At 32.7% G+C, this 15,151-nt stretch overlaps 1 protein-coding gene across 1 annotated transcript in view; it reads left to right on the top strand.

The window, feature by feature from the left end:
- Positions 1-4,772: 4,772 nt before the first annotated feature.
- SERPINI2 (serpin family I member 2) overlaps positions 4,773-15,151 on the top strand; it is a gene marked incomplete at both ends in the record, with an annotated part of 44,068 nt that continues 33,689 nt past the window's right edge. The window contains 4 exons of the mRNA XM_084232035.1: positions 4,773-5,019; positions 9,779-10,009; positions 11,382-11,576; positions 11,659-11,851. Of these exons, the coding sequence (XP_084088161.1) occupies positions 4,773-5,019; positions 9,779-10,009; positions 11,382-11,576; positions 11,659-11,851 (866 nt within the window). The remainder of the gene's footprint in view (positions 5,020-9,778; positions 10,010-11,381; positions 11,577-11,658; positions 11,852-15,151) is intronic.

Below are 15,151 nucleotides of genomic sequence, written 5' to 3'. Positions count from 1 at the left end.
ACGTTGTAAGCTGTTTCTGACACTGAATTATTTTAGATCCTCTTTTCCTACAGTGAAAAAAATAAAATTGGAGATGCCATAAGTTTCAGTATGCTGCTTTTTGTAGCATGCAGATTTACGATAGATATAATTTATCCTGTTCCCTTTTCACAGCATTTTCTTCTTATCTCTCAAAATAAATGGAGCAAACTGACAAAGAAAAATGCCTGAAATTAACTCATGTTCCAAGTTAACTTTTAAGTCCTTTATTAATTAGGACACTTGCCTGTATGCTTTTAAGGTTTGTAATTAAACATATCTTTACTGTAAAAATGTTAGGAAAAGTAATGAGATTGTACCTATAGCTGTGTTACTAATTTTATACATAATCCCAGATTTACTTTTTACAGTGGTAGTTGAGATGATGCACAAATTTATACCAAGACAGTTTGACTCTCACTAATGAATATTATTTTTTCCGTCCTGATGCCCTAGTTGCAAAACAGATATGTAGAAAGAACAGATTTTTGAAAATGTTAAAAAGATTTGCAGTAATATTTTGTGGACAATTGTTTATTATTTTTTGTCTATTTTAGCTTGTCTATTAATAGAACTTACTCCAGGGAGGCAAAACTCATTCCCTTTGCTTTTTACTTCCCAAAAGAAAGGAAAATATACATTCTGTCCAAACTGCTGTAACATGAGGTCCTCACAGAACAACTTCATTAAGTGATCTTACTAAGACAGACTGTCTGTCTCTGTCATTGGAAGGAAAAGTAATGACCTATTCCTGGGAAAATCACATTGTGATCTGAGTAATATACAGACATAATTTGGTATTTTGCTAAGTGTACATGCGATGGATGTTTGCTGGCTTCACTACGTGGGTAGAAATCATTGACTGAATGATGGTCTCAGACATTCAGATTTTTTATTTATAAACAGAATGTAGAACAAGAATGATAGTCGTCCTTGTGTTGCATAACTCTGCTTTAGGAAAATTCAAAAAGTCTTAATTTAAAGCTGGAACAGAGTTTGCTTATGTTATAGCTAATGATATTAGAATATAGCTAAATATTAGTATATATTTAGAGATACCTAGATAGATAATTAAGAATTTTAGTAAATTAGGAGATTATGGCCTGTGAAATCATCTGACCTCTCAGGCCTGTTACTAAGTTCTAGCCCTGTTAGGACACAGAAAGTACTTAACAAGTCCTTGAAATAGTGTCTTTTTAAAAATATTTTATTTTATATAATTCTTACATCATTTTTCATTTTTTTTAAAGATTTATTTATTTATACAAGCACTGGGTACAGTCAGTAGTGTGGGAGGGTGAGAGCATTCACCAGAGCCAAGGTGGGGAACAGAACAGGCAGACTGATAAAATACTCAGCTGAGGGGAGCAGCAGGAAATTCCTCTAACTGTGGTATAATTTGATGAATTGTTGAACACTCTAACAATGCAGCAGCAATTTGTGTCTGTATTCTGAATTTGATTAGCTTTATTCTCTTTCTCATAGGCATTCTGAAATATTAATTATAAAGCATATTGGTAATCTGGAGTGGGACTCTTGTGAGAAACAAAAAGAACTAATTACTAGCAAATTTACAACCACTGGCAGAGTCTTCAAAATTCTGCTTCTACTTACTATGAAAGTGAAATAATGGATAAAATGATACTTATGAACTTAATGATTTTTTAAAATTATATTATTGTTTTCACTCTCAATTCTATTCATTTTGTCATTGATCATTAACTTGATCATATTCATCTTTTTATACAAACGTGCCAAACACCTGCTTTGGTTTAGAGGAATTAATCAAACAATGTGCAGTGCAAACAGATTTGGCCTTGACTGATCAGTTGTTCCATGTACTAGCATTTCCCAGCGGACACATTTTAGTTGTAACATTACAGGGAAGAACCAGAAGCCAATTTTGGGTAAGTACCTTAAAATTGGGTATCTTTTGAATGATGTATTTATGCAATAACATTGACTGTGTAATAGAGCAGAGGAATGGTATTTCTACTCACTTGGGTACAGATATATTCATTTACCAAATTAGCACATTACTTTCATTCCCTTTAAAAGATATGACTATGAACTTGAAGGTCAAATTCTTATAGGACCTTTAGTCAGGTTATTTAGTTCACCAGTAGTTTGTGCTTTCTGATGAGATGTCATCCAAAACCCAGAAGAAATAAGTGTATATTTATAACTAGTGTTTTATGTATGCTTGTAGTTCATTGAGTGTCTAGAAATTTTCTGGGAGAAATGAATGTTCTATAATGTAAATTTTAATCCATAAAATTGCAACTGATATTGAAAGCTTAACTCCCAGATTCTATTAGAAGGGAAAAATATATATTCTTCATGATATTATTTATTATTCTAATATAAACCAAATACATAAATATGTTAATTGACTAATTGTCATTTGATGACCTAAAAATACTAATAACAGTAGACTGTATATCTATAAACTGATATTTTGGTCTAAAACCTTCCAAGATACTAAATATGTTAGAAAATGATACACAGAACTTTATTTTCATATAAAACTGCTCTTGCTGCTGACTAAATTTTACTATCGTAACACCACTGCCTCTCACAACCTTATGTACTAATTTCATTCTCAATAATCATTTGCTTAATAGTTTAACTACATATATTGGTAAAGAATTTGAAATACCTAGCTCATAACCCTACAGTTTAGTTTTGGAGAATATTTGACTACTAGTAATCCATATATATATATATGGATTATAATATATATACACATACATATATATAATGTGTTTATTAGTGATTTGTCATGTATCTTAATGGTCTACAAAACACCCTGGAAATATGGCTGTCCATTCTTTAAGACTAACAAAATATATTCTGAAGGTTTTCATCTTAACACTCAAAATTAATTCTTAGTAAACTATTAAAGAAAGAATTGTTAATGGTTACTAAATATATTATTTATAAGTTAAAATTAGTGTTATAAAATTTATGAGGTGTTCAGAGCCATATTCTTTTTATTTATTTGTGTATTTATTTACTTATTTATATTTTCATTAGTGAAGTACCATTGTTTTACATCCTTGTTGATATTTGTGTAACATGGGATTTCTACCTTCAGGTGTGTTTACTGTAGCTCTCCCTCCACCAAAGCACCGATAGTCCTCCACCATACACCATTCTACTCTTCCCCTCCCATCCCATCAGAGTCAGTATTCTGCCAAGTATCTGTTAATATTGAAAACTCATTTTACTCAAGACTTTATCAGATTACTGAATTTCCTGCAATTTTAGTGGAGCGCACTTTGATGAGATATTGTTTGTGTTGTGAACTGGTTATAATTTTCAGTTGCAGTTTTCTTATATACTTTATTTGTCAAGCTATTCTTTGACTTTTTAATTGCTTTGTTCTTTTGTTATTACTGGACCATTTATATTGGAATGCCACTTAAAAATTATGTTTATTGAGATAAAATTGGTTTACAACAGTGTATGTATTTTAGGAATTATAGATTCATGCCTATCACCCTATTATGCCCACCAATTAAGCTCCGATAATCCTCCACCATGTTTAATTAGCCCCTTCCCTCTTTGCTAATATTGTTTCTTTCCATTTTTTCTGAGTTGTCTTTCCCTCCCTTTGGGAAAGTACAAGGTGCATTTTGAGGTATTTTGTCCTATAGAGGTGGGATTCCATACAGTGTGAGAATTACTTCTGCAAAAAGCCAGATTACTCAATTAATTTAGAATGTTAACTTCTTTATATCATAGATCATACTCCGTATATAAAATACTGAATATGCTATATTTTGTTGCATTTTTCCCTTTGATCTCGGGGCATTTTAGAGTATCTGGGCAGAGTTTCCCTTGATATCAGAGTTACAAGTGTATCATTTAAAGCACGAGAAAAAATAGGAACAAGTATCATCTCAATGACAATATTCCAGTATTATAATTTCTCCTTTGATTTTATTTGACAATCTACAAATACATTTTATTTTACTTTTTTTAAAGATTTATTTATTTTTTAGGGCCTCCCCTGGTGGCGCAGTGGTTGAGCGCTGGGCTGCGAAGCTGCCCGCAGCCTCTGCATTGCAGGTTCAATCCCCGGCCACCGGCGAGGGTCCCACATGGCACGACAGACCTCTCCTGCCGTGCCCACTGCTCCCCTCAGCAGTGTATTTCGTCAGTCTGCTGTTCTGTTCCCCACTCTGGCTCTGGTGAATGCTCTCACCCTCCCGCGCTTCTGACTGTACCCAGTGCTTGTATAAATAAATAAATAAATATTTTAAAAAATATTTATATTTTTTATACAAGGACTGGGATACAGGCCAGATGTGTGGGAGGGTGAGAGTATTCACCAGAGACAGAGCGGGGAACAGAACAGGCAGACTAAAGAAATACACTGATTAAGGGAGCAGCGGGCGAGATAGGAGAGGTCTGCTTCACCATGAGGGATTCTCGACGGCCGGAATGGAACCCGTGCTGCAGACGCTGTGGACAGCTTCACAATGCGGCGCTCAACCGCCTGCGCCACCAGGGAGGCCTTACAAATACATTTTAAACTGGTTCTTGAAGAAATATAAAAAATAGCATTAGCACATGCTGTTTCTCTTAACCAATGATACCTACAAAACTATAATTAGAATGTTCTGTACTTTGTTCTCATAAGGTAGAAAGTTCTGATAGGTAGAAAGTTATCTGTTGAGATTAATATGCTAATTCTGATTATTCTGAAAACTAATATATTTTGAATTAAATGATGTACAGCGGTCAAGATGCATAAGATCTTCTTGTGGAATCTCCTGCTGACTTTTTTTGGAAGTCAAGCCTCAAGACCCTGGGCTCAAAGAAATAATGAATTTGCAGTGGATCTTTATCAAGCAATTCATTTATCCCATAATAACAACATTGTATTTTCCCCTCTTGGAACAACTGTACTTCTTGGAATGATACAACTGGGAGCAAAAGGAAAAGCACAAGAGCAGATAAGACAAACTTTAAAATTTGAGGACACTGCAACCGGTGAGAATTTCACATATAATTATTTATGCTAGATAATATTTGGGCAAATTTATTATTTATTTATTATTATTTTTAAAGATATATTTTTATTTATTTATGCGTTTAAGAACTGGGGTGTAGGCCAGAGTTACAGGGGTCTGAGAGGATTCACTAGTGACAGAGTGGGGAGCACAACAGGTAGATCCACTGAAATACACTGCTAAGGGGAGCAGAGGGCAATAGAGGAGAGGTCTGCTGCCCATGTGGGTTAGCTCCTTGGCTGGGGATGGAACGCCAGTGGCTGCTGACAGCTTCACTGTACTGAGATTTAACCCCTTGTGCCACCAAGGAGGCCCCTGGGTAAATTTATTTTTTAAATATCAGAAGGAAGCTCAGGATCATAGATTTACAATAAATAAAAAAAAATGGAAGGAAAGTTACTATAAAGCAGAGAAAACAAATATAAATAATATTTATCTATAATGTTTCTTAATGAAAATGTTAACCAAAATAAGTTCTTAAAAAAATAATTCTATACAGATATAACATTGTATGACTTTGCATTTTCCTCTGGTCTTTTTGATTTAGCAGGTTATAATTAATAGAGCTCATGTTATGTGTATGTTTATATATACATGTCTGTGTGTTTGTGTGTGTGTGGGGGGTGTATTCTTTCACTATAACTATATTATTTGGACCATTTTCTTATATCATGAAACTGCTTCAGAAGATAATTTTTAATTGTTGAAATTTATTATCTCTTATGGAAATTTTACTATGGACTTAGCCCTCCTTCAGTAGGGATAAATTTTCTGTTGAGATTAATATGCTAAACTCTGATTATTTTGAAAACTAATACATTTTGAATTAAATGATATACAGTGGTCAAATTGCTTAAGATCTTCTTGTGGAGTCTCCTGCTGACATTTTCTGGAAGTCAAGCCATGAGACCCTGAGCTCAAAGAAATAATGAATTTGCAGTGGCTCTTTATCAAGCAATTAATTCATTTATTCATAATAATAACATTATATTTTCCCTTCTTGAAACAACTGTGCTTCTTGGAATGGTACAACTGGGAGCAAAAAGAAAAGCACAAGATAAGACAGTACCTGTGAGAATCCTGTGAGAGTTCCAAGATTCTCAGAGTGAGCATCCTCACCTAGAATTCTGTGTGCTGCTCATTTAATTTTTTAAATTTTCAAAATGAATTTTCTAACTAAAATCTACCTTTTCACCAATATGAGACCAAGAAAAATCATTCATTTATGTATTTTAAAGATATTTTAGCTAATAGTTTTTAAGGAAAAATTAAAAAGAGAAAGCATGTACATAAATCATCAGAAGTCTTCATGAGTTTTTGTTTTGTAGTATCCAAAACTACAAAACAGAGAGAAACAGAGAAATGTTAATAACCTTGGATTGTGAACATAGTAATATTGTCCACATTATCAAATATATATATTTGCACACACACACACACACACACACACACATATATATATATATATAAAATGTATAGGTAATATCTGAGATACTGTGTAGAAGCTTTCATGCTGATGCCCCATGTGAAGGAGGCAATTGCCATTCTCCCTACCCATGCTGTGCTCTCAATTTCCATAAGGATTTTAATTTTCAACTTCCACATAACTGCTAGATAATGTGTTTTAAGCATCAGAGAAGTCATCCAGATTTTTGATTTGAGAACTTAGTCATATACCTGATTTCAATATGTTTGCCTTACCACAGAGTAAAGTCTTTGTTTTTCTGAAAAAAAAAAAAATCTACTTACAGGGTTTATTTGCTTAATTTAAAATAAAGGCAATTTTATATAGAAAAGAAGTTGGTGATAGTGATGTTAATTTCAAGTTTTCCTTTGCAAATAATGTAAAATGAAACCACTAAATCATAATTTAGTCTTAAATAAATTAAATTTAGCGAATCCTACTTCACAGAACCAGAAACACTTAAATTACTTGATACTGCTTTGAAAAATGATAAAACCTTTATGAAGACATATAAAGTTGATTGTATTACAAAGTAGTAAAATTAGAGCTTCCAAAATCTACATTCCTTTAACTAGATTCATCTTATAGAGAAACAGATAAATAGTAAACATAATAATAATCATAGTAGTAATATTGCCCACATTAATATATATATATATATATATACACACTATATGTGCATATATAGTGTTTCAGTCACTGTTTTATGTCCTTGATCTATATTATCTCATTTAATATTTAATATTCACAATTATTCTTTGAGGCAGACATAACCCACTTAAAGACACTGAGGCAAAGAAATTTTAAGTAACTTTCCCCGAGCAAATTCAGTGAGGATTATAGATACAATTAATCATGCAAAATTTTCTTTGAAGAATATATATGAAAAGTTAAACATTAATATTTTAAAACATAACAAAATCTAGCAAACTTGTTTTCTATGTGCTTTGTTAAGGGAAAGGGAGAGTGGCACAGAGGAAAGGTAATTGCAAAATGATAAAGGAAGGCTACCCAAAAAGGGAGAAAAATATGAAAAATAGTGTAGAAAATAGTGTAGAAAAAGAATACATTGAAGACGGGGCAAAAATGCAAAAGCACAAGAAGATGGTGGGAAAAGCTGTTTGGAGAGAAATAAAGTAAAGTGTTTTAAAAGGAGAATAAAGCCTGAGACAGATGAGAAAGTAGACCTGGCAAAGCCATTTGGAGCCAAGATGGAAAGAAAAATCAATAAAATGATCCTGTCTGTATTCAAATTTTTAATATTTTGTTAATCATGGATTTCTTTTCATTAATAATGATTTAAAAAATACATGGCAGTAGAATATTATATTGAAGCTGAGTTTGTTGGCATGTCCTTACATTTTATGCCCTGTGTGATTATCTCATTGATTCATCCTAGTCTTGACCCTGCCTTCAATCCTCCACTGATTATGCAAAGATGCCACCCAATGAATCAGTCTATATTTTACTTTCCCTGTCTCACATTAACACCTGGCATATTATACTGACATCCTACTACCAGTGGGGCTGTTATTCCTCATTCTTAATTCCATTGTCAAAACATCTGCTCAGAATTTATCTTCTCTAGTTCATTGAGCATTTGGTAATACTCCATTTTCTTTACCTGTAGTAATGTTGTTTACTAATCAAAGACTAAGTTGAAAGTAATTTTTTATTCCAAGAGGGTTACGGAAAGAGAACCAGGCTTGAATTACTTGCTCAGCTCTGCATGAAATAATCTTGTCATTTGGCACTTCTAAAGTTATCTGGATTTTAGATTCCTCACTATAAAAAGAAGAGTTTTGATTATATGGAATTATTTTTTTTTCATCTGCAAATAGCAGTAAATGATTGCATTTGAAATTTCTTCATAAACAAAGAAAATAGATTAACTTTTTTCCCTTCCTTATGTAAAGTATTCCTGGGCTGTAGAGAATTACTGAAATTCTTCAAATTCAATAATATGGATCCAAAAATCTGAAATCTTTTATGTTTGTTGCCTATATCTCTGTGAAGTTTGAAATATAATGCAATGTAATATCCAGTCTCCTGTATGGTTGTATATTGTACCTGCACAAGAGTGCCAGGATAAGGGGACAGGTGGGATCTAAATTCTCAGCTCCACAAGATGTGAGGCCATCGGACTGCAGACTCCACATAAAGACTGCTGCTTATTTCCACAAAGATGCCTTGTGGACTGTAAGCTATCTGATAAAATGTTCACACACGCACACACACACATACACAACTTATGTCCATAAATACCTAGTAATAAATTACTCTCAGCAATATTTTAAAAATTCTCTTTGTTCAAGGAACTCTTCCAATGATGAGTTATTTTTTAAAATGCATTAATGGCATATAATCAACTTTTAAGTTATAAAAGCGGTTCTTTTATTATTTAACTGAAGTTAGATATAATGAAGATATTGAAAAAAACTGAATTAACGATTGAGTTCCAGGATTAAACCTGAAGGGAATGAAAAATGTCAGTATCCTTTGGTAATGAATAAAAATCCACTGTGCAAAAATCAAAGCTAAGTTCTTGCAGTTACACATCTTGACAATGCTGAGGTCAGAATGATCCAACAATAAATCAATAATAGACCAAGAGTGATTCTTAACTGACTCTGATAGATTCACTTAGCTAGTGTCTAGAACAGAAATAGTTAATATTTTCTTATTGTTCATGTATACTGCCAAAGAATTTAGATACACAAACCTGAATAAATAAGCAATTCTCATTCTTCCACATCTCCAGAAATGACTGTAGGGGAAGCCTAGTAAATTTCTAAACTTAGACAGGTGCAGTTACTCATAAGAGAGCAATTCTTTATTAAGCTAAAATAAAAGTAACATTGAAAAGGATTGTTTATCATTGTCATACCTGCATCAACATTCATTAGCATTCTCCTTTCATAAATATCACATTATGTAAAAAATGGGATTATAAGAATAATTTGCCATTAACAGAAAATGAACAAATTTGACTATAAAGAGGTTTCCTACAGCCTCTTTAAATATATCCTTTTTGGAAAAAAATCAAATTTAAAAATTCTTTTTTTCTATGTAAAAGCTGATTTCTCTACAAAGTATATATTCTATAGGAGAAAAATGCTTAAAACATTTATACTAACTTAGAAAGCATCTTTAGTTAGATGTAAAGGAGCAAAAGATGGTGAAATGAATTAGAGCGCTTAGCAGCAACACTGCTAAGAAAAGCTGTTGTTTTATGTTGTTCAATATGTCAGTATACATTATAATTATTTTTTAGGGGAAGAATTTTCTGTGCTGAAGTCATTTTTCTCTGCCATCTCTGAGAAAAAACAAGAATTTACATTTAATCTTGCCAATGCCCTCTACCTTCAAGAAGGATTCACTGTGAAAGAGCAGTATCTCCATGGCAACGAGGAATTTTTTCAGAGTGCCATAAAACTGGTGGATTTTCAGGATGCAAAGACTTGTGCAGAGAAAATAAGTACCTGGGTAGAAAGAAAAACAGATGGTAAAGTTAACCATTTTCATAAAATCATTATTTGCCATTGTATTCATGGTTTTTAATATCTTAAAACAAAGAGTAGCTAAGAATATTCTACTAAACTATGGCTCAGAGGATCATAGCTGGTATTTTGTTTCCATGTTATTCAAATGAATATTAAATTGTAAAACAGAGAGAAACTGTAAGCTTCTTTGAAAATTATGCAGATTTTATTTTATTTTTCAGAGGCACCTATTTATAGAATTGTTAATGGAAGATTTTTAATAATATTTTTTGTTCAAACATAGGTTTTTGAAGTATGGCAGTAGAAGTAATACCTTTGACCAGATAAAAATCAGATTTGTAATCCCAAATGCTTTCTTTCCCACATGTGCTATAAATAATTAACATGTATTACTTGGATATATTAATATTTAATAATAAATCTTGATAGTCTTATCATAAACATGATAATCTGAACTTTAACTTAAATACAGGCTAGCAAAAATGTCAAAGGGACTAGAATAGAATACAAGCTTAATTCTGTTCAGATATGAGTTTGAATCTTAACAAGTTCTAGCTATCCCCACTTAAAGTGAGGGTACTATGAAAACATTCCAGTATTATTGGAAGGTTTAATAGTAATGTGAAATGATAAACATATTTTAGGTCCTCATTTAACAGTCTGTTCATTCATTCTACTTCAAAAAATGTGACAGTATAAGATGCTACTGTATTCTTTATAGGAAACCTCATATAGAGATACATAAATTGAAAATATTAACTGGTGTCATGAGCAGTTTTCACAGGAAAATACTATTATTGGTACAAAATATGAAGGTAAACTTAGACAGCTCTAAGATTCCCAATCATGTTTACAGTTTCGCACCTTCAAAATATTCATTGGAAATGCCTATAAGAGATTGGTTATTTGGAAGGGGAAAATCAAGGTGGCAAATCCATTCTTGTACACTCCCAAGGTCAGTGGTGGTAGATGAAAGATTAGCAACTTTGCATGTACCATTAGCTCATTGATTATGTTTGACCTGCTGCATAATCTTAAAATGCAGTTTGAAAAATACCAAGAAAAGTTTAGGGAGAGCTATATTTTTATTCTTTCTGTTGGAAAATGATTTACACAAATAATCTCATTGAAGAGAATCCATTACTAGATCTGTTCAAATTTACCTGACATCCCATAGTTCCTGTTTTTCATGAAATTCCCTTTGTACTGGTGTCTTGGAGGAATATCTAATAGCATTTCCTTTTACTTTCAAAATTGCCAAGTTTAACTGATAATGTACTCTGGACACAATCTTATTTTGCTTTAATTCTACATAAAACAATTCCTCTGAATCACTACTGCATACTTCTTCCTGTCTCCCCTCACCCTTCACAGGAAAAATTAAAAGCATGTTTTCAGGAGAAGAATTTGGCCCTCTGACTCGACTTGTTCTAGTAAATGCTATATATTTTAAGGGAGAATGGAAACAGAAATTCAGAAAAGAAGACACACAACTGATGAATTTCACGAAGAAAAATGGTGAAACTATCAAAATTCCAATGATGAAGGCTCTTCTACAAACAAAATATGGTAGTATGAGAACAAATTGTTCAAAGCGCTGACGTTTACAACTGCAAAAAGTATATTTAATGTTTCATATTCTCTGTTCCAGGTTATTTTTCTGAGTCTTCTATGTATTACCAGGTTTTGGAATTACCTTATAAAGGTGACAAGTTTAGTTTAATCATTGTACTTCCTTCAGAAGACATGAACATAGAAGAAATGGAAAAACTAGTCACTGCAGACCAAATCCAGAAATGGCTCTCTGAGATGAAAGAAGAGGAAGTAGAAATAAGTCTTCCTAGGTTTGTAATGTCATTTTATTATTCTGGTTTTTATGTTTTCATTTATGGAGGAACTCGGATAGCTGACTGAAAGATAACAAATGTTTGAGAAGCCTATTGACAAAAATGAAAAAAAAAAAAGTTGGAACGTCACTCCACTTTATGGATACAAAGGCAGGTGAGAACAGAACAGAATTTAAGAGCTTAGTATTCTCTGAAAGGGTTAAGAAATGTCAGTCTCAAGACTATAATGCTGAGTTAAAAGAAAGTATCTTTTTATTAGATGAAGTTATCTTTCTTTACCTTTTTTCTTTGTTGCAATTTAAAATACTCAACCTCATTTATGTTTAAGGAAAATAAACCCCTCAAACTCATATAGTATATATGAATATGTATGTATGTATGTGTGTATGATAATTGAAAGATATGTCAAATCACCTTTGACAGATGATGCTGTAACAAACTGAACTATAAATAAAATCCAAAATCCTGTGGTCAATTTTAGGTAGTTAATACAAAACAGATTTCATAAAGGCATATCTCAGGAAGCAATAGTTATTAACACTATTACCTTAATATCAGGTTTCTAAGAGACTGGAGAACCTTAGAGTAAAATGAACCAACATAAATCATTTCACCCTTCCTGAACTTTTACAGAGACAGATGTCCAGTAGATTAGATTCAATAGTCTCATTTGTAATTTCTCTTCCCTTCAGAAACTACATGTCTGTGCCCCTCTTCCTGGTCCCTTTATCTTTTGATCATCTTAGCTCCTGCTTTTTTCACTTAACCTAGATCTAGTCATTTTAACCACACTCTCACCAAGCATTTTAAATGTTTCTGTCATCTTGTCTTTGCTCCTTTTGAATTCTCTCCCTGATCATCCTCAATCCTGAGTCTACAAAAAAACCCATTTCTACTCCTCAGCCTTCGATTTTGTTGCAACAAAACCCCAGAAATAGTCACTTCTGGCTTCATGGAAGTTGGAGTTTGAGACTCCTTGCAATATCTAGGATATTCAGAGAATTCTATTTCCGACACCAGACCAAAACTTTACCTGTAATCTCCATACATGATTTTATATGAATTCCTCTTACTCTCAGTTTATGTCCCAACCTCTTCTTGTGCCTTAAAGAAAACATCCTCAATCTAAATCATTTACTCTCTATGTTTCACTTCAAAAATTATGTAAATCTTTGTCATTCCTGTCTTCTACCCTCCTTGATGTTACAGAGAAAGCAGTATACACTGTTTTTCTCAAAGTAACTCTGCACTCTTGATCCAAATATTATTAATCATCCTCTTTTCTTGAAAAATCTTCCTTTAACTCCTGTGGTACTATTCACTTCCATATATTTTTCTTTCCTTCTGTAAAATTTTCTTGCTCTGTGACTTACAATTTTTTCTTTCTATTCTAAAATAATGTTTATCAGTGTTTCATCTTCAATTTTCTTCCTACTTTTTAAATTTCTCACTTATTAGTCACATTTCTATAATCTGAATCTCTTCTCCAATTTCTTCTGATTTCTTACAATCTACATTTATCTCGCTGAATAATGCTTAGTCTTTCAGAGATTTTGTTTTTAGTTCCAACTATTTGCCAAATATTGGTAAATTAGTGATAATATAATGGGGCATGTGACTGATAGTTTACCTATTAATAATAGAATTGTTATATTTTAGAATTAAAATATTTTCAAATCACTCTCACACTCTATTTCTTTCCCTTTCTCTCCTCATCTCTCTTTCTTAGCTTTGGTAAGATCACTGTCTTGGAACCAAAACCCCCTGATTTTGAAGACTATGTTACCATGAACTAGCAATGGGGGTCTTAGGAGAGTCACTTTGACTATATTGTGTTGTGGTATTCTTATTATAAATAGAGATGATTGAACCTGTATCCATTGTGGCCCCAGATTCAGCAACCCACATAGTAGTTGCCTAGAAAATAATGCATGAGTCCCAAACTCAGATGAGAACAGCAAATACAGTGTGGCAGTAACCTTTATTCAAAATTTTAGAAATTCCACAGGGATGTTTCATATTCCGCAAATCTGTCCAGATTGTGCAGTCTAGATAGATTTTCAAAATTGTTGGTCACATTATAAGCTTTTCCAAATTGTTGGTCACATTATAAGCTTTTCCAAACTGTGTTCATCCTTCTCATACTTTTTTTCCCATAGTGAGGAAACAGACTTCTTTATGAATTCATACAAATTCAATTGTTTATAGGTTGAAATGTGCCATGGCCCCCCAACAAATTAATATGTTGAATTCTTGATCATTCACATCTTAGAGTGTGATCTTATTTGGAGATAAGGTCTTTACAGAGGTAATCAAGTAAAATTCCAGTGTGACTAGAGTCCTTATTTAAAGAAGAGACTTGATACAGACTTATGCATAGAGGGAAGACTATGTGAAGAGATATGGGTGATGATGACTATGTATATGCCAAGAAGAGATCGTGGAACAGATCTTTCCCTCATAACTCTCAGAAGGAACCAGTGTTCCCCACACCTTGATTTTGGACTTCCATCTTCTATAACTGTGAGAAAATACATTTCTGTCATTTAAGCCACTACTTTATGCTAATTTGTTAAGCAGATCTTGGCAAACCAATACAAGTAAAAACAGTCTTTTACAAACTTTTACTGAAAGCTTGGTGTTAGTAAAAGGGACTTAGTAGATGAAAAGCAATTTTAAACTAGGTGCCAAGGATGAGAGTTCCTGGAGTTCTGGCTGTTTCTTGTATGAAGTCGTCTGACTCTTGCTGTCCATAGCCTGTTATTGTCAGGATGCCAGCACCCATGGTCACCCAAAAAAGTTGTGTTAATCATTTCCTTCCTATCAGCATCCAGCATCTTCCAACTTTTTCCAGGCTAGAAAGAATATAGCTCATATTTTTTTTCTTATCCCCTCAAAGGCTAGATTCCCAATCATGGTAAGAATCTATAGAAGTAGATTTCAGCACTCACTGAAGATGACATTTTCATATCATATAGAATAGATACATTATACCTCATCTCAAAAGGCTCCATCTCCTTATAATGTAAAAAATGCATAATGTAAAAAAAAACACTTTTTCCAAAGATTTCCCTTAAAAGGTGAACTTGAAATATTAGTTGGCAGTTGCATTTCCCTTTTCCAACCAAATTCCAGCTATCAAAACCTTTTAAAAATTTGGTGGCAATCTCAACTACCATACCTTATTACGTATTTGTATTTATAGCACAAACTTGGCAAATAGAAGATGCTAAATAAGTGTTGGCTATTATTCTCTATTTTTTAAATTTTTTTTAAAGATTTATTTATTTATTTATT

Source organism: Talpa europaea (assembly GCF_964194135.1).
Source record: "Talpa europaea genome assembly, chromosome: 4".
In the NCBI taxonomy this organism is placed as follows: domain Eukaryota; kingdom Metazoa; phylum Chordata; class Mammalia; order Eulipotyphla; family Talpidae; genus Talpa; species Talpa europaea.
Note: the sequence above shows the minus strand (reverse complement) of the source record. Positions and strands in the feature narration are given on the sequence as shown.